The sequence below is a fragment of the Drosophila elegans genome, unplaced genomic scaffold (assembly GCF_018152505.1).
Source record: "Drosophila elegans isolate 14027-0461.03 unplaced genomic scaffold, ASM1815250v1 contig_397, whole genome shotgun sequence".
Classification (NCBI taxonomy): Eukaryota; Metazoa; Arthropoda; class Insecta; order Diptera; family Drosophilidae; genus Drosophila; species Drosophila elegans.
The window spans coordinates 2407662-2431837 of record NW_024545782.1 but is presented as its reverse complement, the minus strand read 5'-3'; the positions used below and the strand labels follow the sequence as shown (position 1 = coordinate 2431837).

The 24176-nt window shown below is 46.4% G+C and overlaps 2 protein-coding genes across 2 annotated transcripts; one reads left to right on the top strand and one right to left on the bottom strand.

The window, feature by feature from the left end:
* Positions 1-470: 470 nt before the first annotated feature.
* Positions 471-23637, top strand: LOC108137807 (WD repeat and FYVE domain-containing protein 3). The gene is made up of 18 exons (XM_041708834.1): positions 471-626; positions 2405-2730; positions 2785-3030; positions 6963-7317; positions 7427-7613; positions 7666-8991; positions 9815-10830; positions 11426-12005; positions 12587-13782; positions 14840-18198; positions 18258-18361; positions 18437-19349; positions 19406-19580; positions 20514-20702; positions 20760-20861; positions 21034-21168; positions 21240-21354; positions 21762-23637. Exons 2-18 carry the CDS (start codon positions 2437-2439, stop codon positions 21925-21927), a joined length of 10458 nt encoding a protein of 3485 aa, XP_041564768.1. The 5' UTR covers positions 471-626; positions 2405-2436; the 3' UTR covers positions 21928-23637.
* LOC108137808 lies at positions 4006-5540 on the bottom strand. The gene has a single exon (XM_017259716.2). The coding sequence runs from the start codon at positions 5357-5359 to the stop codon at positions 4076-4078; it is 1284 nt and encodes a 427-aa protein (XP_017115205.1). The 5' UTR covers positions 5360-5540; the 3' UTR covers positions 4006-4075.
* Positions 23638-24176: the final 539 nt, after the last annotated feature.

The following is a 24176-nucleotide window of genomic DNA, read 5'->3' as shown; positions in this document are numbered from 1 at the left end:
AATGGATACTATGACAAAATATATATGCCGACCAGTGTACATTCTTTATAGGGTCGGAATGTTTGATTCACTGCGTTACAAACATCTGACCAAATTTATAATATCCTCTGCAAGGGTATTAAAAGCCTACATTGGAAAACTACGAAACAAGATTTAGAATGAAAATGTAGGTAGTTTTGATTTTATATTTTTTGAAGTTTTAGATGTTAAAAACGTAGTGTTTCTTCAAAAATGCCACAACATTTTTTCAAGTGCGTAAAAACGCAATATAATAGAGATCATAAAATAAAATTCAAAACCTTTATTAATTTGCATTTTGAAAAGGTCTAACCTTCCTGTTATCAATTTCGTTGATTTTCGAATTTGTGAGCTAGGCGCCGATTACATTTCCAAGTGCAATCCTGGTGGCAGTCGTTAGCCAGCACTGGCGGCGGTGGTAGCGAATTGTGCACAGCTGATCCGCCAGCGACGCTTAACAACACTTTTCCGAAGAACGAAAAGAGAGTACAGAAGAAAAAGTCGTTTCACTTTTTCATTCAAAAAACAAGATGTAAAACGACTGCTTTAAAAGTCCAAATTAGTGAGAACTCACACAAGAAACACAATGCTGGCGATGAACAGTAATAGTAAGTGGTGAATCCGTGAAATAAGCAACAAAACTGTCTGTGAAAATTTTCAACTTCGACCTGCTGCTTGTGTGTGAAAGGGGCGGGTGGCAGAAAGAGGAAGAGAGCGAGCTACGAGAGAGAGGAAGAAAAATCAATAAAATTGTCGTGGAAGCGCGATTGAATCGAGCAAAACAAAGACCGACTACGAAAGAGTGGACCAAACGGAACCCGAAAAGCAACAACAGAGCAGCCGGGCCGTTAGCTGCCCCAAATGCGTTGGTCGAAAATGACGGTAAACGCCAGAGAACCACTCCAAATGGGAGTTAAGTTGAAGTAAACAAACAAGTGCGCAATAAGTAAACGTCGAACAGCTGTCTCCCCTCAAATATTTGCTGACAATGTTGCTGAATCCCCAGTGGCAAACACTCGCACACGACGGCAATGTTCGCACGTTCATTCACTCCCGAAAAGTAAATAATCGCATGGAGTACAATGGTGGCACTTTTTGCGTGACTCACCTCCAGTGGGCCGCTAATTAAGGTGGCGGCAACAGAAATAGAATAGCTGCGAAAACAAGCAATAACGCTAACTGCAATGTGCGATGATGTGATTTAAGAACCAATTAAGCAGCTGAATTGAAAGTGTTTTGTGCTGTTGTCAGTGTTGTGCAAATAAATCGCTAAAATTTTATACCTTGCAACGATATGCATACATACATATATGAACATACAATGTTCAGTACGGTCACATACATATATGCACTTACATTTTGAATAAGTGCGATTCCACTGTAGATATACCAACATTCTAAACCACCTGCTGGATTGTTTTGAACTGCAGATGCACAGTGGTGGCCACGAGAATAGCACATTCACCAGTGAATTCATTTTGTTTTTAATTGAAGACTATGATTTCTTGTTTGCTGTCAGATTATAAATGATTAAGAAAATAACGAACTTAGCACCCTTTAATGCATTGTGTTTCATCAGTATAAGAATAAATAATACAATTTTTGACGACATTTTGATTTGTTTAGCCCTTATAATACCTACATTTTTTCTTTGCTGACAAACACCTTTAATACAACAAAGCACTATAAAAAGACCCCGGTTTGAATTTCCATGTCTTTGGAACATGACAACAAAGTTAAAATCTCTGATTTTACACAACTTCTTGCCTCTAAAAAATATATCTTCAATGTAATCTATTTAAATTTTTCTTGGAAAAATACTGGGTGTTGTAATTTCGCTCTAAGCTGTAGTTATAAGTATTTTGAGTTGTATTTTTGGGTATTGCCTGCTACTATTTTTTCTCCAATTTTAAAAAATCCTTAACATGTATTGAAAACTGTATGTTCTGAGTAGGGAAGGGAAGGGAAGGGCTCTGTTTTTATGGCTCCAATCAATGGTATAATGGCTCGCAAAATAGGTATAAGAATCTGGGCCTTAACGGAATAACCAATAAGAAAACTTCGAGTGCGTAATTGTCGCTCCTCGTATCCATGGAAAATCAAGATTTTTTATCCAAGTTGTAAGCATCCTCTTTCAATAGTCTACAGCAATTCATTGTGTAATCAAGCCTTTTAATTTCGTGAAGCATGAATGAATGAGTTACATTCAAGTACAACTACAAAATAGTTACTACTGAATATTTCGATATTTTTGCAGTTGATAAATATTTCTCTACCCTACCCCTTAGAAATGTGAAATTATCCGAATATTTGCAGAGTTTTTGTAACCGAGACGTCATTTTGAATCGATCTCAGGGTAATATCTTCTTGATTCTTGCTTTTACAGACTGATCACACCTCTAATAAATCAACACAAAGATGAACGTAATGCGAAAGCTGCGCGGAGCGGCTGGCGCAGGCAGCGTCAGTGGCAGCAGCGGCAGCTCCTCGACGGCCAACAGTTCTCCCGGTGGCAACAGGTCCGCCCCGGATCTCGGCGCCACGCCCGCCGCAAACGGCCGATCGGGGGAGGAGGCGCTGATGGACGCTCGCGTCCTAGTGAGCCTTAGCACGCTAAAGAAGCTCTTCAACGATTACACCCACCCGAGGGAACCGCTAAGCGAGCAGGAGCGCGACGGCAAGCTCTATGAGATGCTGCCCCTCTTCTGCAAGGTAAGACAGTTCGTCCGTGCGGATAGAATCGTCAGTAAATCTCCATTTTTGCAGGTCTTCAGCAGCTGCCCGGCAAACGACATGAGCGAGAAGTTCTGGGACGTGGTCGCCTTTTGCCAGCAAGTGTCCCGTCTGATGGTCAGTGAAATCCGCAAGCGAGCCTCCAACCAGAGCACGGAAGCGGCGTCCATTGCCATCGTGAAGTTTCTTGAGGTGGAGACCACGGAGGAAACCAGTAGCGGCTGGATGCTGCTGGCAACCCTCAATCTGCTGGCCAATGGAGACGTTTCTCTTATCCAGGTCAGTTGAATCCAACAGCCAAACATGGAAATGTTCAAGTGGGGAATTTCTCAAATTTTATGTTGTCAATTTAAATCGTATAGTTTTCAATTTTGTTTTTGCTGCTTATTAGTGTCTCGACTTTATTGACAAAAAACTTCTTAAAGTTCCTTAGCTCGATTAAGAGTGCCTTTTTGTTGATAATAATAATTCTGGTTCGACTTGAATAGCTACAAGTCGTATCCGTTACCGTCGGCACCAATTGATTTTCGACATAATGGTGCTATCATACATTCACGTTTTTGGTCCCATGCTTTTACACATAAAGGAGGATCAATAATTTCTGCAATCATTCTTTTCTGGGATTGCACTCTTTAATGCTAAATTGGATTGAATCCTATTTAGATTGCCAATTATACAGAAAGAAAATTCAATTAAATTTTCCTCTAATCGAAATGTGGCAACGTTTGGCCTACCTCAAGGTGGTGCTTTAGGTCAGCTTCCTTTTATTTTCTTTACAAATGATATAAGCCATTGATTAAAGATTCTGAATTTTAGTTATATGCTGACAACTACAAAATATTCAAGTCTGTGAATTAAATTTCGGATAGGGATTTGCTCCAAAAATGACTTAAAAAGAGTGGGAACTTGTTGTTCCAAATTTGTGCTGTCATCAAACTTCTCAAAATGTTTAATTTTTTAGGTAAAAATAAATGCAAAACAATGTCCTTTTCCTAGGATTATATTTTTGCCTCATGTTTGATACCAACTTTCTTTTTTTAGAAACATTAATTATATAGTTCCAAAGGCTTTTGCTATGTATGTTTTGTAGACCTCAAATCTCAACTCATTTTGATCATCTCTTCAGTAACCGTCTTGAACGTGTTCAGATCCAAACTACATTTCCATTTAATGATTAGTTTGGTAATAGTTGAGTGGTTAGTAAAAGAGTTATTTGTTGGCTATAATAATAACTAAATGAATGATAACTTGATATTCGTTTCTAACGCTTAGGTTGGTTATCTTATTATTGATGAGAGTTCCTGAGATTCCTCGTGTTTCGTAATTACTTCTGGTCTGCATTATTTCTTTTTGTTTCATCGCGTGCATCCTCAAAATTTTGTTCCCTGTCTTCTTCTGACTTGGTTGACATGTTACGGAATTTTTCACCTGTGTCCCTAACTTGGCTTTCATCTCGTGTTGATTTTGTCGACTCCCTGTGTGGTTCTTTATCCGTCTCCTTAACTGATGCATCATGTCTTGGCTTTTGGAGCGTCTCAGCACTGCTCAACGTTCTGCGGCGAGAGTAACTCGAACCCTGCTCCACCAGCAGGATCTCAGACTTCTCCCTTGGCTCGGAGTCGGACCAGGCGTTTGACCGCCGGTTCAACCTGCGATCCATTCCACTCGGTCTCATTGTGACTTCGCTGCTCTGACTCGACCTGGCTGAAGGTGGGCTGAGATTGAGACTGCTTCTGTCCTCGATCTGGGCCCACAGGCTAGAGGAGTCGCTGGTGCCACGCCAGGTGAAAACGGATCTGTGGCGTTTGCCGGCCTGCTCCTCCATGGAAACCAAATACTCGGTGACCACCGACATGATGTCCGAGTCACTGCTGGTTATAGTCGGCGTGGACAGGAAACTCTCGTCGCTGCCGACGTGATGTAAGGAAAAGAACTTCCTACGCACCTCCCCCAAAAAATGCCACAAGCGGGCCACAAAGTGCGACTCCTCCGTCTCCGCGTTCAGCCGGAAGCGCAGGGGCTGCGAGTAGGCCAGCTTTAGGTAGCAGCGACAGCAGCTGCACAGAAAGTCGTCCACCGGCTTGGAGAGCACGAACAGGCCGGCAACGCGACCCGCTTCAACCTCCGAACTGTCGGAAAACTTGCCTCCTGTCGCCTGGCGCCGCCAGTCGCCCGGCTCCAAGCGCATCAGCAGGTCGACGACGTGGAACATGTGCATCAAGTACATGGTGCCCGTGATCAGCGCAGCGATGCTCTGCTGCTTGCAGTACGCGAAGTGCGGGTGGCTCAAGTACTCGATGCTGGAGTTGATGGCGGGCAGGTGCGGGTCCTGCAGGGCGGTCCGCATTATCAGCACGCCGCAGATGTAGTGCGCGATCACGGCGCTCAGAGTGAGCAGGAGCTGCGAGGAGAGCACCGAACTCCGGGTCAGCATCAACCGGAATGCCCCCAGGGCGGCGAGCACTGAGAAGGACAGAAAGGTGGCGCAGTAGAGGATCACGTGCGGAGTACGCTCGGGCCAGTACGTCGAGCCGCGAATGTGGAAGAACATGCACACACTGCCCAGCAGCACCTCAATGAGCTTGAAGAAGACCCAAACCTGATTCATCTCACGGCAAGCAGCAAATAGTTAGGATTTTGTGTTGGCCTGTGTTCCAAAATGTTGTGACTCAAAAGAAGCACGTCAAAAATCGGATGTTGACTTAGCCTTTCTTGGGGAAACTAAAGTTCCTAAAATGTTTGAAAGAACCTGAGAAAATTGTAAACACAATTTTTTGTGGGATTAAAAACAAAATAAAATGTTGACACTTTCTTTTTCGGATAAAGACTGCACGGGGCGTCTAGCAAATTTTGTCGAGCCCTCGATTTTTTTTCAGGCTTATGGGTCTGAATAAGCCAGCACTCTAACAAGACATTTTGAATTCATTTTGGCAAACACAACAATATTTGCAAACTCATATCAACGCATTGTGATGTCTAAATCGTCTAAAAAACGGCTAGTCATCATAAAGTCGAAAAAAGACTGAATGAAGAACTTGAGGTTTCCCACCACATTTGGTTAGCATATTAGTTAGAGAAAATGTAATACTTTCTCTTATTAAAGGAAACACTATTCTATCACTATCAAGTGGATGTGGATTATATACCGACTTTGCCAAAGCATTTGACAAAGTCTGCCACATTGTTAATTGGGATTGCACTCTTTAATGCTAAATTGGATTGAATCCTATTCTATTTTTTTTTTTTTTTTTGGATCAACAACATGTGGAGAATATTCTGTACAAATTTCAAGTCAATCCGAGTAAAACAATCGGAGTTACAGTGCTTCAAGCAACCGTTCGTGCTGCCAGACTGTATAAAAAACGTTAAATCGATTTTCCCGAAAACGTCTTTTTTGAAGTTCGTGAACATCAGAACTCAAAATCTACCGAACCGATCCTTTTGAAAATTTGAACATTACTTATTCACATAGGTCACAAAGAGTTTTATTAGTTTTGTTGTATCTATTTTTTAATAACAAATTTCTGTGATTTTTTTTAGCTAAGAATCGCGTTGTTCTTTTCAAAACATTACCTGGAAAAAGTAAACAAATTTAAAATTCATATAAATTTTATTTGTTCTCATAATGCGGTCACGAGTTATGATGTTCACCGCAAACCAACTTTTTTCCATGGGGCCCCGAAGATTCATGGTCACCGGCTTATTTTTCATTATTTTTCTTTGAAAATTTTTTCTTACATTCTTTAAAAGTTGTATAATAATATGTAATTAAAATTAAGAATATGCGTTTTTTCGCCTTTAAAACCCTATTCCCCTTAAGTAGATTCATATTAGATTAATGAATACATCACATTTGATCAGTTGCTTTGACCTCCATAAAGTATATATATTCGTGTTCAGGATCAACAGCCGAGTCGATCTAGCCATGTCGAATCTCGCAAACTATAAAAGCCACAGACTTTGGATTTAAAATCTAGATTCTAGTTATGTCCACGCTGTGCAGTTTATTTCTAGGGCCCACAAATCAAAAATTGTTTAATTTTTTAAACTGTTATTTAAGAAGTTATGAGCATTAGATTAAATTCTTCCGCAGATGGCGCGGGTATTTAACCCCCATTATACGGGGGGCATTTTGAAAACCTAAACAGGGCTGAAATACGTTTTTCCCTTGTAAATAAGTGCCCAGTAAACTTAGCTTACCGTCATTTTAGGTGATGACTGCCGCAGCGGTTCCCTCGACTCTGGTGAAATGCTTGTATCTGTTCTTCGACCTGCCAGTGGTTGAGGACGATGAGCCAGCAGCAGAAGGAGGGGCAGCGAGTGAGTTTAACGCCCACGAAAGGCGCACCCTCCTGCAGAAGGTGTTCGTGCAGCTGCTGGTGAAGCTCTGTTCGTACCCCTATCCCGCCGAGGAACTGGCCCGCATGGACGACTTGACGCTACTGTTCTCGGCCATCACGTCGCCATGTCCCATCCACAACATTGTGTGGCGCAAGAATGCCGCTGAGATCCTGACCACAATATCAAGGAACGGCCTTACCGATGCCGTCGTTAGCTACATACATTGTAAGTGTGGTGTTGAAAAACTTAACTAGATGGTAGGGAGGCCCAAATGGCTCATATTTTAATAGCTTTGCAAGGGTAAAAATTGATTGTAGATAATGATTTCTTTCAGCCAAGGGCTGCATGGCACTGTGCGTGGACAATATGCAACGCCTGACATTTGGAAATCCGCTGGAAATCGTGGAGATGTTTGTCACCGTGTTCTGCTTTCTCAAGGACTCTAGCCAGGTGTCGCAGATACTAATGGATGACTTTCGAGCCTCCCAGGGTTACGTGTTCCTCAGCGATTTTCTGCTGAAGTAAGCCTGTTTAACTGCTAGCCCAAGCAAATACTCACTCAACCGATTCCAGATTTGACAACAACCGCAGCCAGTCGCTGGAGATCCAAGCGGCCATTAGGAACCTTGTGCTGATGATTTCCTCGTTGTGCATGTGTGGTTTCTACGAGCTCCGACCGCCAGCGTCCCAGTTCAACACGGCTTTCAAGCTGCAGAACTTCCAGCTCCCGCAGGCCACCTCTCGAGAGACGTGCGTGCGAAACGTGTACGCCTTCCAGGTGCTGCAGAATGTGTTTCTCAAGTCAACGACGCCTGCCCTCTGCTGCACCATCCTGGACGCCATTTCGCGGGTGTACCACTCGGAGAACGCCAACTACTTCATACTGGAGTCGGAGCACACGCTTAGCACGTTCGCGGAGCGCATCCACCAGAAGAGCCCGCAGATCCAGGAAAAGTTCTACGACCTGCTGGAGTTCATCGTCTTTCAGCTGAACTTCGTGCCGTGCAAGGAACTGATCAGCCTGTCGCTCCTACTCAAGCACAACCAGTCGACCCCGTGCAGCATTCTGTGCCTGAAGACACTGCTGAACATTCTGCGGCACAACGCCGTCTTCAAGGATGTCTACCGCGAAGTGGGTATTCTGGAGATCTTCGTCGGCTGTCTAACGCGCTACGCAGCCCATGTGCTGCAGATCACCAAGGGCGACGAGTCGGCGGTGGTGCAGCTGGAGAGCGACACGGAGGAAGGTCTGCTGGACTCGCTCGGCAAATATGTGCTGGAGGCTCTCACCATGCTGCTGGGCGGGGGTGCCAGTAACAATGCCCAACTCTTTCGTGAGTACAGCGGCGCCAAGTGCGTCCATGAGCTGGTGAAGTTCAAGCATTGCCGGCCACAGGCTCTGGGAATCGTTAGGGAGCTGATTCTGTCCGTCGGCGGAGACGACGACATGCTGCACATCCTCTCACTGATGCACAGTGTCAGCCCGCTGCAGGTGGAGTTCAAGATCCAGATACTGAACATGCTGCTCGGATGCCTAAAGGACTCTCACCGCACGCGAACCGTTTTCCGCAAGGTGGGCGGCTTCGTTTACGTCACCAGCGTATTCGTGTCCTTGGACGGCAGCATGGCCCAGCCACAACCGGACATTCCGCAACAGGATCTCATTCTGCTACTGCAAATAGTCTTCCAGACCCTGGCCACCGCCATGAGGTTTGAGCCGGCCAACGCCAAGTTCTTTCACCAGGAGATCAGCAGCAGCTCCTTGTGCGACACTCTTCGTCTGTTGGGCTGCTTTGGAGGCTCCTCCGCCTTGCAGGACTTTGCGGGTGTCTACGAGCCGCAGCAGTCGTTACTCAAGTATTACCATGAGATCTTCAGCGGGGACATTCTAAGCGTCAGGTAAGTCCAGTCGGTTGTAAGCCCTTGCAGTCATCCTTGATCGGCATAACTAAACGAGTCGATATAGCCATGTGCGTTGGTTTCCTTGTAGTTTAGAAGCTCATTTTGCTGTTTTGATATTTTTATGCCCTTGTAGTAGGTATAACAGTTTCAGTCAGAAGTGAAGGAGAAGTTCCGATATAGCTGATATTCTTGATCAGCATCACTAGGAGAGTCGATCTAGCCATGTGCGTTTGTTTCCATGCAAATTAAGTTAATTTTGCTGTTTTGATACTTTCATACCCTTGTAGTAGGTATAACAATTTCTGATACTTTTATACCCTTGTAGTAGATATTTATTTATTTATTGATACAATGCTAACTTATAGTTAAAACTAGGAGCTAACAAAAATAGTGGTTAGAGCTAAAGCTGCAAGAGGGCTTCAGCTCTGAGGGTGATTTAGTATTATATACTATCATTTTTTTATTTATTTATTTTTTATTTTTATTCTACTTATAGTTTCATAAATATATACATTTTCTGGTGAACTAATATACCTTATGAATAGTTTACATTTTGAGGATTATATTTGATTTTTCTAGGAACGTGAGGATCATTTGTGAATTTACTTTGGTGGGATTGGCTAAAGCCTGGGTGGGGTTTAGATTGGGAAAAGATGAGGATCGTTGTGCAGAGAGAGAAGGGCAGAGGGAAAGGATATGGTGAACGTCTAGAGGAGCGTTGTTGCACAGTGGGCATTTAATGTTCCAATTAAATAAGCGATTTATGTGTGTATTATGGCAAATGTCTAACGATTTATCGACACATTCTCTATTCCTGTAGTTTCTCCGAAGACGTTCCATACCCATTGTCCTACGTGTGCGTGGTATTTCGGCTGCTCTACAGCATTGCGCTGGACAATTTCGAGGCGCCCAGCCTGAGCGGCATCATCACGCTGGTCAGCGATCCACCAGCGCTCCTGCGATCGCCGAGCAAAGAGCTGGCGGTGCCGGCTCACCCCAGCCAGCTGAACCTCACGCAGCCCAGTCCCGAGCCGCGGATAGTGCACCCGGGAGTGGTGCTGTGCATGCTCCAGCTCCTGCCCGCCGTAGAGTGCGATTCGGCACCCCTGGCGGCGGTGCAGCTGCAGGTGTACCTCAGCGAGGTCATCAAGTCGTTGGTGCGCAGCGAGCGCAACCAGCAGATCATGTGCGACCACGGACTGGCTGAGAAGCTGCTCAAGCTGACCACGAGAGCACTGGCGGAGGAGGCGCATCCGCTGCACGTGCCCATGCAGTACATCCTGGAGCGTCTGGCCGCCCAGGCGCTGCAGCCCACCGAGCTGCGCCAGTTCCTGCGCTTGGGCAAGCCGCTCTCGTGTGCGGACATAGATCTCCAGCAGCCGTACAGGCTGGGCGGACCCGTTCCGCTGACCCGCATCAAGACGCTGGTATCCATGACCACGCCGCGCGACTTCCGCGCCCACGGATCCAGCACGCTGCCGCCCTTCGTCGAGCTGGACATGTCGGCCGAGGGCTTCGGCTGCCTGTACCTGCCCTCGCTGGCGCCCCAGGCGACGGCCACCGCCGGCGGCACCATCGACGCAAACACAATCGGAGGCATTGGGGCCGGCGATCGCATCTTTCCGCCCCAGACTGGTCTCACCTACTCCACGTGGTTCTGCGTGGAAAAGTTCTCAGATCCGAAGACCGACCCGCACTGCGTACGGCTTCTCACCTTGGTTAGGACCATTCACAATCCCCGCGAGGAAAACCTGGCGTGCTTGTCCATTCTGCTCTCGGCGCGGGACAAGGCGATCGTCGTGTCCACCCAGGAGACTCTGGTTACACCCAGAAAAAGTAAGTAAACAGTTGCTTTGATTAATGCATATTGACTTGGACGATGTACTCGTAAACTTACTCGTACGCATTAGCAAACGTATCAAGTGAAATAAACTTATACCTGGGCATCGAATTAAATACTCATTTGGTAGAATCAAGTTTCGATAGTATTCAAATATATAAGGGTTTTTTAAAATATGATTAAAGCTTTGTAATGTTTAGATATCCGATGTTATCGAGCTCACCTTTTATCCTGACATTATACACGTAACTGCTTGTACTTGAAACTTTTAAAATGAAAGCGGTGATCGTGACTTTTTTTTGAGAAACCGAGACCCATTAAGAATAGTTAATAGGACGCGGTACGTGACAATTACCGAAAAATTCAAAGAGCAAAGTCTTTTGAGTAGGAACTTGCTTCCAAATCGAAATTTGAAAATAAAAATTCCGAATTTCACATGATATAAATAATGTGTTGCATCAACTAGAAAGGCTTCTGCAAAAATTGTACCAAAAACTTAGTAGTTAACCAGCATAAAACGTACATTTGTCCAGCATATTTGCATAAATACTCGATAAACATGTGCAAACATTGACGTTTCCCACTCCGCAGGTATTGGTGACTGGGAACCCGAAGGATCGGACGACGGCATCGCACGCATATGGTGTCCCGATCTTCTGCACGAGGGCCAGTGGCACAACCTGGTCGTTGTGCTCAACCGAGCGGTGCTGAAGAACTCCAGTCTGATGCTGTACCTGGACGGGGTGCCCATGCACACCCAGAAGCTGCACTACATTGCCCAGCATCCGGCGGCGGGGAATGCCAGTCTGACGTCGGCCACACAGATTTTCGGATACATCGGTACGCCGCCGATTTGGAGGCGCTACTCGCGCCTGTGCTGGAAGCAAGGCGTCTGCCATTTGATCGAGGATGTTCTCGCCCAGCAGACGGTTCAGACCATCTACCAACTGGGACCGCACTACATGGGCTCGCTGCAGGCGCCGCAGGTGGGGAAGCAGTCCGAGTCGTTGGCGCCGCTGGTGCCCGAGGATCGCGTCCTGTTGGGTCTCAACGCGAAGGCGGTGTCCAAGCTGACGCTGGTCAAAATCCGCAAGGTGTACAGCCGGGCGGACAACAAGAGCATTGCCAAGCAGCTGAATATGAACTCGCACGAGAATGCCACGCCCATCAAGTAAGTAGAAGCTGAGGAGGGAGGATGATATAGTAGAAGAGTTCATTTTGCTGTTTTGATACTTTTATACCCTTGTAGTAGGTATAACAGTTTCAGTCAGAAGTGAAGCAGACATTTGCGACAATATAAAGAATATATATTCTTGATCAACATCAGTCGATCTAGCCATGTCCGCTGTCCGTCCATTTGTTCGTCTGTCCGTTTCTACGCAAACTAGTCTCCCAGTCTTAAAGCTATCTTTAACAATCGGGAAATCGGAAAAAAAGGAATCGAATTAAACCTTGGCTGTTTTTTAATTCTCTCTGAAAAACATATCATATAGCTGCCATATACCCCTGGTTCTATTACAAAGACCTTTACTAAAAGGCCTTTGTTCTAGTCTCATAATCGCCAGAGCATACCAACAACTTAAGAAGCGATTTATAAGTGGACTTTTTATGTAATTTCTTTTCCGCTCTCTAAGACAGATAGTAAGTAAGTAAGTAGAAGCTGCGGAGGGAGGATGATATAGTAGAAGAGTTCATTTTTTTCAGAGCAGGGGTGTCTCACAGAGTCTCTCATCCCTCAACTTGCTCTTTCAGAATACTGCACAACTCGGCTGGGCACCTGGCTGGAGCAGGTCGCTCCCTGGGCGGCGTGGTCGTCGGCTACCTGGGAGTTCGGGTGTTCAGTCCGCACCCCGTGTCGGCCATGATCGACACTGTGGGCGGCTGCAACGTGCTGCTCGGCATCATTGCGATGGCCCAGGACGTGGAGTCCTTGTACGCGGGCGTCAAGGCGCTGACCTGCGTGGTGAGGAGCAACCGGGCGGCACAGGCAGAGATGGACAGGAAACGCTGCTACCAGACCCTGGGCATGTTCTTTAAGAAGAAAAGACATCTGCTGAACTCGCACATTCTGCACCTGACCTTCGGTCTGGTCGGCACGGTGAGCAGCGGACAGGACATGTCGGCCATTCCGAACGTGACGGCTTTCCAGGACCTCTTGTGTGACCTGGAGATCTGGCACAACGCGCCGAACGGACTGCTGCGCTCCCTGCTGGAGCATCTGCTGGAGCTGGTGGTGGAGTCCAGCGACAAGAAGCAGAACGTGAAGATTATGCGGGACCTGCAGCTGCTGGTCAAACTGCTGCACATTATAACTCAGATCCAGGACCATTCCACGCGGGAGATCCTCTTCAGTCTGCTGGAAACCCTGCTGGGTGGGCAGCCGAGGCACACCGATCTGCTGCTCTTCGGTCAGTATGTGGCCGCCAAGCTACCGCTGGCCCACAACGGAGGCGCCGTGGAACGCGCCGTGCTCCTGCCCAGCATGAAGAATCCGGGCGAGGACCAGGATGGGAGCGTGGCCCAGAACATATACCTGCGCAATCGATGCCTCTCGCTGCTCCACGGGCTCCTCTTCACGCCCCGCAACACCGTGAACTATGTGATCTGCGACGACATCTCCAAGACCCTGGGCATGGACTGGCTGCTCCTCTTCATGCAGCCGCACGTCCACTTCACCACCGTCATCATTGCAGTGCGCATCCTTGTCGTCGTCTGTGCCAACGAAAGCTTTCTGGTGCGCTTCCGGGATGCAACCCACAACGGCGGCTACCTGCGCTTCACGGAGATGGTCTCTCAGCGCAAGATGATGGGCCTCGGTGCCCAGCAGCTCAACCAGCGTCCCACGAACGGCACTGGCACAGTGATTGTGGCCACCCCGCAGAACACCATACAGCATCTCCCCACGCAGATTGCAGGCGAGGTGCGAACAGCGGCATTGAATATTCCAGGTGAGCGCATAACTTACAAGTTACAAGTAGAGTGTTGTATTCACTAAAAAGCATTTAGTATTTAGTGGGTAGAAGGAAACGACTCTGTTAATTAGGATCACTAGCCAAATCGATTTATCGATGTCTGTCTGTCTGTCGAGCTATGTTCACATTTGGGCTTTAACTATCAGGATCTAGTTTACGATGCGACTACGCAGCACACTTTTTCAAATTTGATTTACTTTAAGACTTGGCCACGCCCACCGTAACGCCAGTAATTGCTCTTTGTCATGACTCTGAACATATTAGTTGTACCTTTATTCGGTTAATCTCTATCGACACACCGAAAACGTTCCAATTCGAACCTATATTCTATAGGTTATTGGCATATTACGTTATAGATTTACTGCATATTTGAAAAACGGAGTTCATATATTTGCATTATATTTCATATAATCTTAACCCTGCATTTAGGCAGTTGACGCCAATTGCAAAGGTTTTTAAGTTGGTTAGCTGAGTAACGGTTACCTTGTAGTCAAGCGATCGTTTTCTTTATATAACAAAAATGACGTCAGAATCGCATGATTTCCATTTTAAGCAGGGAAATGCTTAAATTAATTTGTTTTTTCTTTGCTAAGCCTTTGTTTACGTTTTTAAAGTCTACCAATGTTTTGTCCTACTTCCCAAAGTGGACCTCTGCATTGCCGATGGTTACCTCGTCATCCACCAAGCTATTTCTGCATGTCGAGAAGTAAAGACGTTCGAAATTGCTATTGATTTTCCATTTTCTATATTAAGTGATCTTGTTAAAGTTAAACAACCATTTTTGATAGTAGGGCTTTCTGAAACCAATAGTGCAACTCATTCATAGTTAAAGAACCATCATCAAGGGTTTTGGGATTTGTTATTAAACATTTTGGATGATTGAGTCAAATGGTTCTTTCGGTGTTTTGTTGATTGTTACTTTAAGTAGTCCCGTCCGATCACTTAGTGATACTGCCGCAGTACCTCGTAGTCAAAAGAGGATCCACCCCAAGTTAAACGTTATGCTTACTCATCCATATCATCCGTATTCCAGGTTTCCAGCTGCTTGAATGGCTGATGAACCATCACCTGGACGTTCCGGAGTTGTATTTCCTGATAACCGCGCTGATCATGGGACAGCCCGTGAAGGTGCTGGCCACCGAGCACACCAAGTTCGACCTCGACCGCGTCTGGTCGTTCCTCTGGGGTGCTCCCGTCTCCGCCAACACGCAGCTGCCGAAGCTGAGCATTTGTCCCGAGGGAGTCTGCGTGCTCCTGTCCATGGTGCGTGGGATCGTTCATGGCGGCGAGTGCGCCTCCTGGCTGCACAGCCACCCGGAGACGATCATCCAGCTGCTCTTCAGCCTGTACCAAAACCTCAGCGACTTTGCGCCGGTGATGATGGCCGGCGATGTGGTCACCTCGCTGGTGGCCGTTTTGTTCCCGCTGACCTCTCGTCCGGCGGACTCCGAGCCGAACAGTGGAGCCTCCACGCCCACGGACAACACTGGGAGCAGTTTTGCCCTGCCATTGCCGGAAAGCCTCCACACGGCAACGCAGCCCAAGCTGACCGCTCATCCCGTGTGCAGCTGCATCATCGACTTCCTGCGCGTCATAGTCGTGGACTCTTTGGGGCTGAACATGCAGGGCAAGCCGACGCCGGTGATCGACCTCGTGCTGGACGCTGCCCCCGACTCGGCGGAACTTCCGCTGCAGGTGCAATACCAGACACAGATTATCATCGCCCTGATGGACCACCTGCTGGCCGCCGACGTGCTGGTGGGCGAGCAGGCGGCCCTGCCGCTGGTGCCGCTGCTGCAGAGCCAGATGCAGCACATCGCACCGAACGTGTTCTACCTGACGGCCCGCATCGTGGACAAGCTGTGGCAGGGCTGCCTGGCCCGCAATCCGCACGACATCTTCGACTTCGTGATCAAGCTGATCGTGCAGGCCAAGCGTCGGTCCTCCTCGCTGTCGCTGGAGCACCTGCACCACTCGCTGAACCGCAGCATTCTCTTCCTGCTCTCCCGCCCCACCGACGACTCGCGGGCCGAGCAGATGAGTGTGTTGGAGGCACTGCACAAGATCATTCAGCACCGCCTGCTCATCTTCGGGGCGGGCAACCACGAGCTGGAGTTCATCGGTTGCCTCACCTACTGCCTGCTGCAGCTGACCGCCGACATGAAGATCATCTTGGAGCCGGCCACCAGCCGCAACACCACGTGGCACGTGAACCCGCAGACGGACACCGCTGAGCCCAAGGACGAAGATCTCAACCAGTTGCAGGGCAGGAACCTGATCGTCGGCGCTGCCTTTCGCGTGTGGGAGGAGCTGTACGTCTGCAAGAAGCCCGCCATCGAGGAGGTGTTCAAGGTCTCGCTCACATCGCCACCGCCCAGCTCGAAGGCGCCCGATCTGCAGACCACGCGCGAACAGGTAATGGAGCTGGCCTCCAAGCTGTGGTTCAACTACGTGGAGGCGGAGCGCAAGGCCTCCTACCGCGCCCCCTGGGAGCTGCACACCCAGATCCAGTCGAAGATCCAGAAGGTGACCGGAGGCCTGTCGCGCCTGACCAGTCGCACCAAGGCCAAAAAGGAGGAGCTGGTGCGCACCAAGTCGACCCTAAGTCGCGAGGCCGCCTACGAGTCCACCGCCATCCATGTGCAGCTCGTGAAGGACCTGCTCGACTTGCGGGCCAAGCAGTACCAGCAGATGCTGCAGCACACCCAGCGCTACGTCTACCAGGACTGGGTGCAGTCGGAGACGGAGCTCACCCGCGAGCGGGGACTGTGGGGTCCGACCGGCAGCTGCTCGCTGGACAAGTGGATACTGGACACCACCGAGGGACCGCACCGCATGCGCAAGAAGACGATGCGCAACGATCTCTTCTACCTGCACTATCCGTACCGACCCGAGCTCGAGATCGCCGACAACCGTCAGCTGAAGTACAAGGTGGCCTCCAGTCTGGACAGCAAGACGTACGCGCTGCACGGTCCGCAGCAGCCCCGCATCCTGGCCGAGGCGGCGGAGCAGCATGCGATGCAGCAGCAGAGTTCGCTGGAGGCGGTGCACTCGCATCGTTTGGAGGCCAGCAGTTCCACATCCACGCCTCCGCCGCTTGCTCTGCCTAAGCTAGTGGGCCACGGGTCGACACCGTGTCCCCAGGAGTCGGTGGATGGGAATGCCCCCGAGGACGACGAGGAGGAGGAGGACACCTCGATGACCAGCGACAACGAGACCTTTTTGCGCCTGCTCGAGGAGCAGGAGAAGATCAGCTTTATGTTCCGGTGTGCCAGGGTCCAGGGACTGGACACCTTCGAGGGGCTCTTGCTGTTCGGCAAGGAGCACTGCTACATTGTGGACGGGTTCACGCTGTTGAAGAACCGCGAGATCCGCGACATCGACACCCTGCCACCGGGGGCCTATGAGCCGATCATTCCCAACTCCGGGGGCACCTCGTCGACCACCTCGCGGGCCGTGGGCCACAAGCTGAGGCAGTGCTCCAAGTTCGCCTACGAGGAGATCCGCGAGGTGCACAAGCGTCGCTATCTGCTGCAGCCCATCGCCCTGGAGGTGTTCTCCGAGGACGGACGCAACTACCTGCTGAGCTTTCCGCGCAAGGTGCGCAACAAGGTCAATCAGCGGTTTCTGGCCCTGGCCACGGCGCTGAACGACAACGCGCAGCAGTCGGTGGCGGGACAGAAGCGGACGGCCAGTGTCGAGCAGACGGCGGGCATTTTCAGCGGCCTGATCGGCGAGACGTCGGTGACGCAGCGCTGGGTGCGCGGCGAGATCTCCAACTTCCAGTACCTCATGCACCTGAACACGCTGGCCGGGCGCAGCTACAACGACCTGATGCAGTACCCCGTCTTCCCCTGGATCCTGGCCGACTACGACTCCGAGGAGCTCGACCTGACCAACCCCAAGACCTTCCGTGACTTCTCGCGCCCCATGGGCGCCCAGGCCGAGGAGCGACTGGAGCAGTTCCAGAAGCGCTTCAAGGAGTGGGACGATCCGCACGGCGAGACGCCGCCGTACCACTACGGCACCCATTACAGCTCCGCGATGATCGTTTGCTCGTACCTGGTGCGGCTGGAGCCCTTCTCGCAGCCGTTCCTCAAGCTGCAGGGTGGCCACTTTGACCTGGCCGACCGCATGTTCCACAGCATCAAGGAGGCCTGGCTGTCGGCCTCTAAGCTCAACATGGCCGACGTCAAGGAGCTCATCCCGGAGTTCTTCTACCTGCCCGAGTTCCTCAGCAACTTCAACAACTTCGACCTGGGCACCAAGCAGAACGGGGAGACCCTCAACCACGTCATCCTGCCGCCGTGGGCGAAGCACGATCCCAGGGAGTTCATCCGGCTGCACAGGAGCGCTCTGGAGTGTGACTATGTCAGCCAGCATTTGCATTTGGTGAGTGTGTGGTAGCGTAGTGTAGACTGTAGACATCCTTTGACATCCATTGTTTTCAGTGGATTGACTTGATCTTTGGCTGCAAGCAACAGGGACCAGCCGCAGTTGAGACCGTCAATGTGTTCCACCATCTCTTTTATGAAGGCAATGTGGACATATACAAGTGAGTATAAGCTTCTTCTTCCCCCTCTCTCAGTGTACGATGGCATTGCAAACTATTTGATCTTGTGCCTTGCAGCATTGATGATCCACTGAAGAAGAACGCCACCATTGGCTTCATCAACAACTTTGGCCAGATACCCAAGCAGCTGTTCAAAAAGGCACATCCTGCCAAGAAGATGGGCAGCTCGCGTCACTCGGCACTGATCGATCCCACTTCGCTGATCCAGGGCAACAGCACGGTGCTGCAGACCGACCGGCTGTTCTTCCACAATCTGGACAACCTGAAGCCCAGCCTGCAGCCCATCAAGGAGCTGAAGGGTCCGGTGGGCCAAATCCTGCAGCCCGACAAGACGGTGTTTGCCGTGGAGCAGAACAAGGTGATGATGCCGCCCTCCTACACGAAGTACATTGCCTGGGGCTTTGCCGACCACTCCCTTCGCGTGGGACTCTACGACACGGACCGCGCGTCCTTCGTGTCCGAGGCCTCGGCCCAGAACTCGGGCGAGATCCTGACCTGCGCCTGCCCCAATGCCAAGATGATCGTCACGGCCGGCACCAGTTCGGTTGTGACCATCTGGAAGTTCGATGCGAACCGAAAGAGCCTCACCGTCAAGCACTCGCTGCACGGCCACACCGATGCCGTGACCTGTCTGGCGGCCAGCGCTGCCTACAACGTGATCGTGTCCGGATCGCGGGACGGCACTGCCATCGTCTGGGACATGACGCGGTTCACCTTCGTGCGGCAGCTGCGCGGACATGCCGGTGTGGTGGCCGCCGTGGCCATCAACGAGCTGACCGGCGACATTGCCACCTGCTCGGCCACGTGGCTCCACGTGTGGTCCATCAATGGCGATGCCCTGGCCATGGTCAACACATGTGTGGGCAGTGCGGACCGCATGCAGCAAATCCTGTGCGTTGCTTTCTCTCAGATCCGCGAGTGGGACCAGCAGAATGTGGTCATTACTGGCTCAACCGACGGTGTGGTGAGGGTGAGTATCCAAAGAGTTTTTATAAATTGCAAATTACGATTTACATCCCTGCGCAGATGTGGTCCTTGGAGCACATACAGGTGCCCATCGATCGCAAGTTAAAGCGAGGCATGGAGGTGTCTTCACAGGACAAACCCGACACGGCGTCTCTGGAAGGCGAGGATCACAAAGAAGACAAAATGAACCTGATCAAGCAAATGAAAAGCCTTTCCCAGTCGGAGGAAGAACTGGGTTAGTTGGCACCATTTATTGACCTTAGATGTTGATGTAATTGCAGCGCAGTAAACACATTACCCTTAGAACACACGTTTGTAATCAGCATCAGCGGAAGAGTCGGTATAGGCATGTCCGCCTTCTTGTTTTAATGGAAATCTTATAGTGCGGCATGGAGTCACATAGTTCCTATAGAAAACATTTACCCACATGAAGTTCCATGTTTCCCAACGTTTTTGTTCCTTTTGATTAGACTACTCAAATAGCATTTTGACTCCTCTTTTAGCACAATAGACCTAGCTCAAAAGAATGACCGATCCAAATATCTCAACTCCTAGCTTAAAACGATTTCGATTCGATCGGAATAAAAGACTTATAGGAATCATAAGCTAATGGAATAATGTGCCAAAGTAACTCAACCTTTTGATTATGGTGAAAAAGCAAACTTGTGATATAAATGAAGAATACATTTGCATTGGCTTTACCTTTCATTTCTATGATAGACTTTGAAATGATCATGTTTTATATAATTAAAAAATTTATAGCAAATATTTATTATTTCTAAGACCCCTCAAAATTGTATCATAGGGAAGACCCATATACCCTTAAAAATTTAACGCGGATATAAAAAAAAAAGATTAGTTTAATCATAACATATATTAAATTCTAACGAAATTAAACGAGAATTCGCAGAAAATATTCGCCTATTAGAGTAATGTGGGCTTGAATAATTTGTTTGTTTTGTTGTTTTGAGTTTCTTAAGCTGAGCTCTTTGAACGCGTTAATGGAATTATGTCTCATGCCTATTTGATTGCATCACCCATGATTTCGAAGTCAAAGACAAACAGTTCAAGCTCTACCGCTGATTCTACAAGCTGATTTTTAACCGTGGTTATCCGTTTTTGTCTTGTTTTTTGTTTTAATCTTTTTATTTAACTATCTCATCCTCAGAGATTGTCAAATCCGCTTCGGAAAGTAGCATTTCAGAGGCCTCACAGCACAGCCATGAATCAGGTGCCAGAGCGGAGCTGCAAGAAGAGGTCAGGAAAAGCTCAATTTCGGGAGCAAAGTCCCTGCATGAAATGAAATCAGCTACTGTAGAAGCGAAGGAAAGCAGCTCTGAACCTAAATCCAATGACGGTAAGAACGATCCAAATTATTTGTCTGCATGAGCTAACATATAACTTGTTACTTTAGATGAACATTCTATAAGGCCGAGCAAATCAGATACAAGCTTGACTGACGGATTCGTTGTAATAGATCACGACAGACAGAGGGGCGATCAGGTTCTGAGAAAAGGTACGACTCTTTCCAAACATAATTCATTCAGTTCTCTCTTTCTCCAAACTTTTAAGTTTGGATCAGTTATAATTGCAGCATGGGTAAAGAAAACTAGGAGCTAACTAGCTAAAAAAAAAACCCTAAAGAAAGCCAACTTAAGATTTATAAAGCATGTTTCTATACATTTTAGGCTTCAGATGGCAACGTCAATTAATGTTCCGCTCAAAGCTGACCATGCATACAGCATATGATCGCAAGGATAATGCCGAACCAGCTAGCATAACAGCGTTAACGGTATCCAAAGATCACAAAATTCTATATGTCGGTAAGTGTAACATTAGATTGATGCAATAAAGAAACAGTTTCATTTGCATTTCCATTTGCAATAAATTAAAGGTGATGCACGCGGTCGCATATTTTCGTGGAGCGTTACAGAGCAACCAGGTCGTGGAGTGGCCGATCATTGGCTGAAAGATGAGGGTGCCGATCAGTGTGTCAAATGTCATGTCAAGTGAGTTGCTCAAAATATCAAATTATTATTATAGAATATGGTTTGTTTATTATAATTTTGGCAAAAAGATAACTTAACATAAGCTTGGCATGCATTTAAAAACTTGTGATTAAAATTCATCAACTTTGTTTCATACGTGGTATTATTATTTTTAATTAAAACTAATTTGGCATGAATGCAAATTCATATAAATTTTCAATTTTTTCACTTGTATTGTAGCTTACGTAAGTCTAGCTGAATTACAAAAACATAGAAAAGTTCTAAGACTTTCTGGGCAGATGTTTTAACATTAGTTTTCATATTGCAATCAAAGATACTATAAATATGTCGCATATGCTCTTTTAGATGTTAAGGCTATATATATACATACTCAGTTTATTTAAACTTTAACCATCTGTTCATTTTAGGTTTACACTTTATGAGAGGAAACACCATTGTCGCAATTGTGGTCAAGTTTTCTGCAACAAGTGCAGTCGGTTCGAGTCGGAAATATCACGCCTTCGAATACTAAAGCCAGTTAGGGTGTGTCAAGCGTGTTACAGTCAACTGCGATCGAATTCGGTGGACAACTAGATAAATCTAATGGAATGTCGAATACCCATTCGAAAACTAATCATATAACTGTTTTTATTTGTAACTGTGGAACGTAGTTAGGTTTAAAACATTTATTTAGTTTTTCGATCCAATAATTATTCAAACTAGTTAAGCTAATTTCAACCAAAGGCTGTTAAATGATTTTATACTTTATTTTGTATAGTTTAACTCGAATTTTTTATGTACACCGACAAAGTTTGCAATATAATTTATATATTTATTTAAAACTATTTATTAAACACCAAGCTATAAATAATAAATTTTAATTATGTATGGGAAGCATTGACAATTTATAGTTATGTAAAAGATATGTAAAATTCTATAGATATTGATCAAAGTATGTATTGGCCAGGGCACAAAAATGGAAATCAAAACCTAATGTTTCCGGTATTGATGTGCAGGCAGCAGTCAACCCACAACAGCTAAATCAATAATTATCAAACCAAGCACCGCCAGTAATATCAATTAAATAAATAACTTGAACACTTTATTAGTAAATAAAACCAAACACATCACGAAGGATGTCTCCGCACCTTTTGCGGGGACTAAACACGTCTTAGAACACAACACTACAACCTCACATTAAACTAAAGGCAAGTAGATTTTCTCAAGATTACTTTTAAATACTAAGAGCAATGCAAATAATGTAATTAATGGATCATAAATTGTAAAAGCAATAATTTAAATTGCAATTAAATATATACTTCAACTTTCTAAAAAATACTTTCCCAACTTGTAACAGTTTCAGTTTCGAGCTTTAAACCATTCAATTCCTTCCATGAATTACGACAAGAACACCTAAATGTTTCAATATTGTAAATAAAAAAGTAAAAAACAACAATGAGAATCTATAATAATAAGACAAAAGAAATTAGATAAATATATCGGTAGCCAAGGTAGAAAAACATTCCGTATTTTGTAGAGAATCTACATGTTGCATTGATAATAATTTACAAAAATTACATATGTACGGGTGACAGGTGACAGTGCAATTGCAATTTCAATCTGTCCGGTCTGTTAAAAAAACTCCCGGTCTTTATTATGGAATAATCACCGAAGCCAGAGCATAAGTTACTTTATATTCCCTACAAACGTTTCACTGAACTATACAGCTCAAAGTCTTCAATTATGTTACATTTCAGTGCAGTGAGAAGTGTTATAAAGAAAGTCATTTAAATGCAGCACGAGAGAACAACAAAAAAAATACAAGAGCAAGCTATATTAGAACCCGATTCCAGTATTAAAGCGTTAGAAACTGCGTTCAGCCCCTTACAAAATCGAGTTAGTTTATGTTTTGGAACAAATGTGTTTATATTCTGACTCATACTTACTGTTTCCTTTTACCAAATAATGCTGGGCAACTGTGTTTTTGGAGCAGAAGACTTATTTTGTTGTGAGTTATAATTCATTCAAACTGAAAACACTATACTTAAAATATTTTTTTTTTGGTTTTGCATACATTTACTGCACAATAAAATCTAGCATGTTAACCGAAGAGAACTACCAACGATATTGAACGCAGGTTCTAACAACGCTGAAAACGGGCCAAACTTAACTACCTACATAAATTACTAAAAAAAAAAACAAATAAAAATATATATTTATTGTTAGTGTGTGAGATAGAAAGCATAAATATAACGGCATGCAAAGTTTAAAAAATACAATTTAATAAATGAGCTATGTTAACAACCAACAGCATTTTTATTGATTAGCCGAAATCCATTCATGAACTATGAAATCAGCCAAGGTTGATATAAATGCACAATCATAGTTTTGTCATATCAAAGTAAAGCCTTTTCTCATGTGCGCATGAGTTATAGTCTTATTCTATTACGTCATTCTTAATGTGATGGATTTTTTAAAGGTCATAAATTTAAATTTACATTTTAATAAGAAAAATCATTGTGATGATTGCTTTTGAATCTTAACTTGATAAAATCGAATAGCAATTTGCTAATTTGGTTAAGTTGCACACTTAAGGAACGTTAATGGTAAAGCTAAAATTCTTTCGAATTACTAAAAAATTAGAACGAATTATCTGTGCGACAAAGGTCAATGGCTCTTCAATAAATGAGAAAGTACATTAAGGCAAATTTATTTTTAAATTGGTTAGCCAAGTAACAGGTATCTTATAGTCGAGACCCTCGACTAATTGTGTGAATTTATATCAGCCGTCTTTTGTGAGTCTTCGGGCTTGCCTATTCGGGTAACGGTAAATCTTTCTTGAT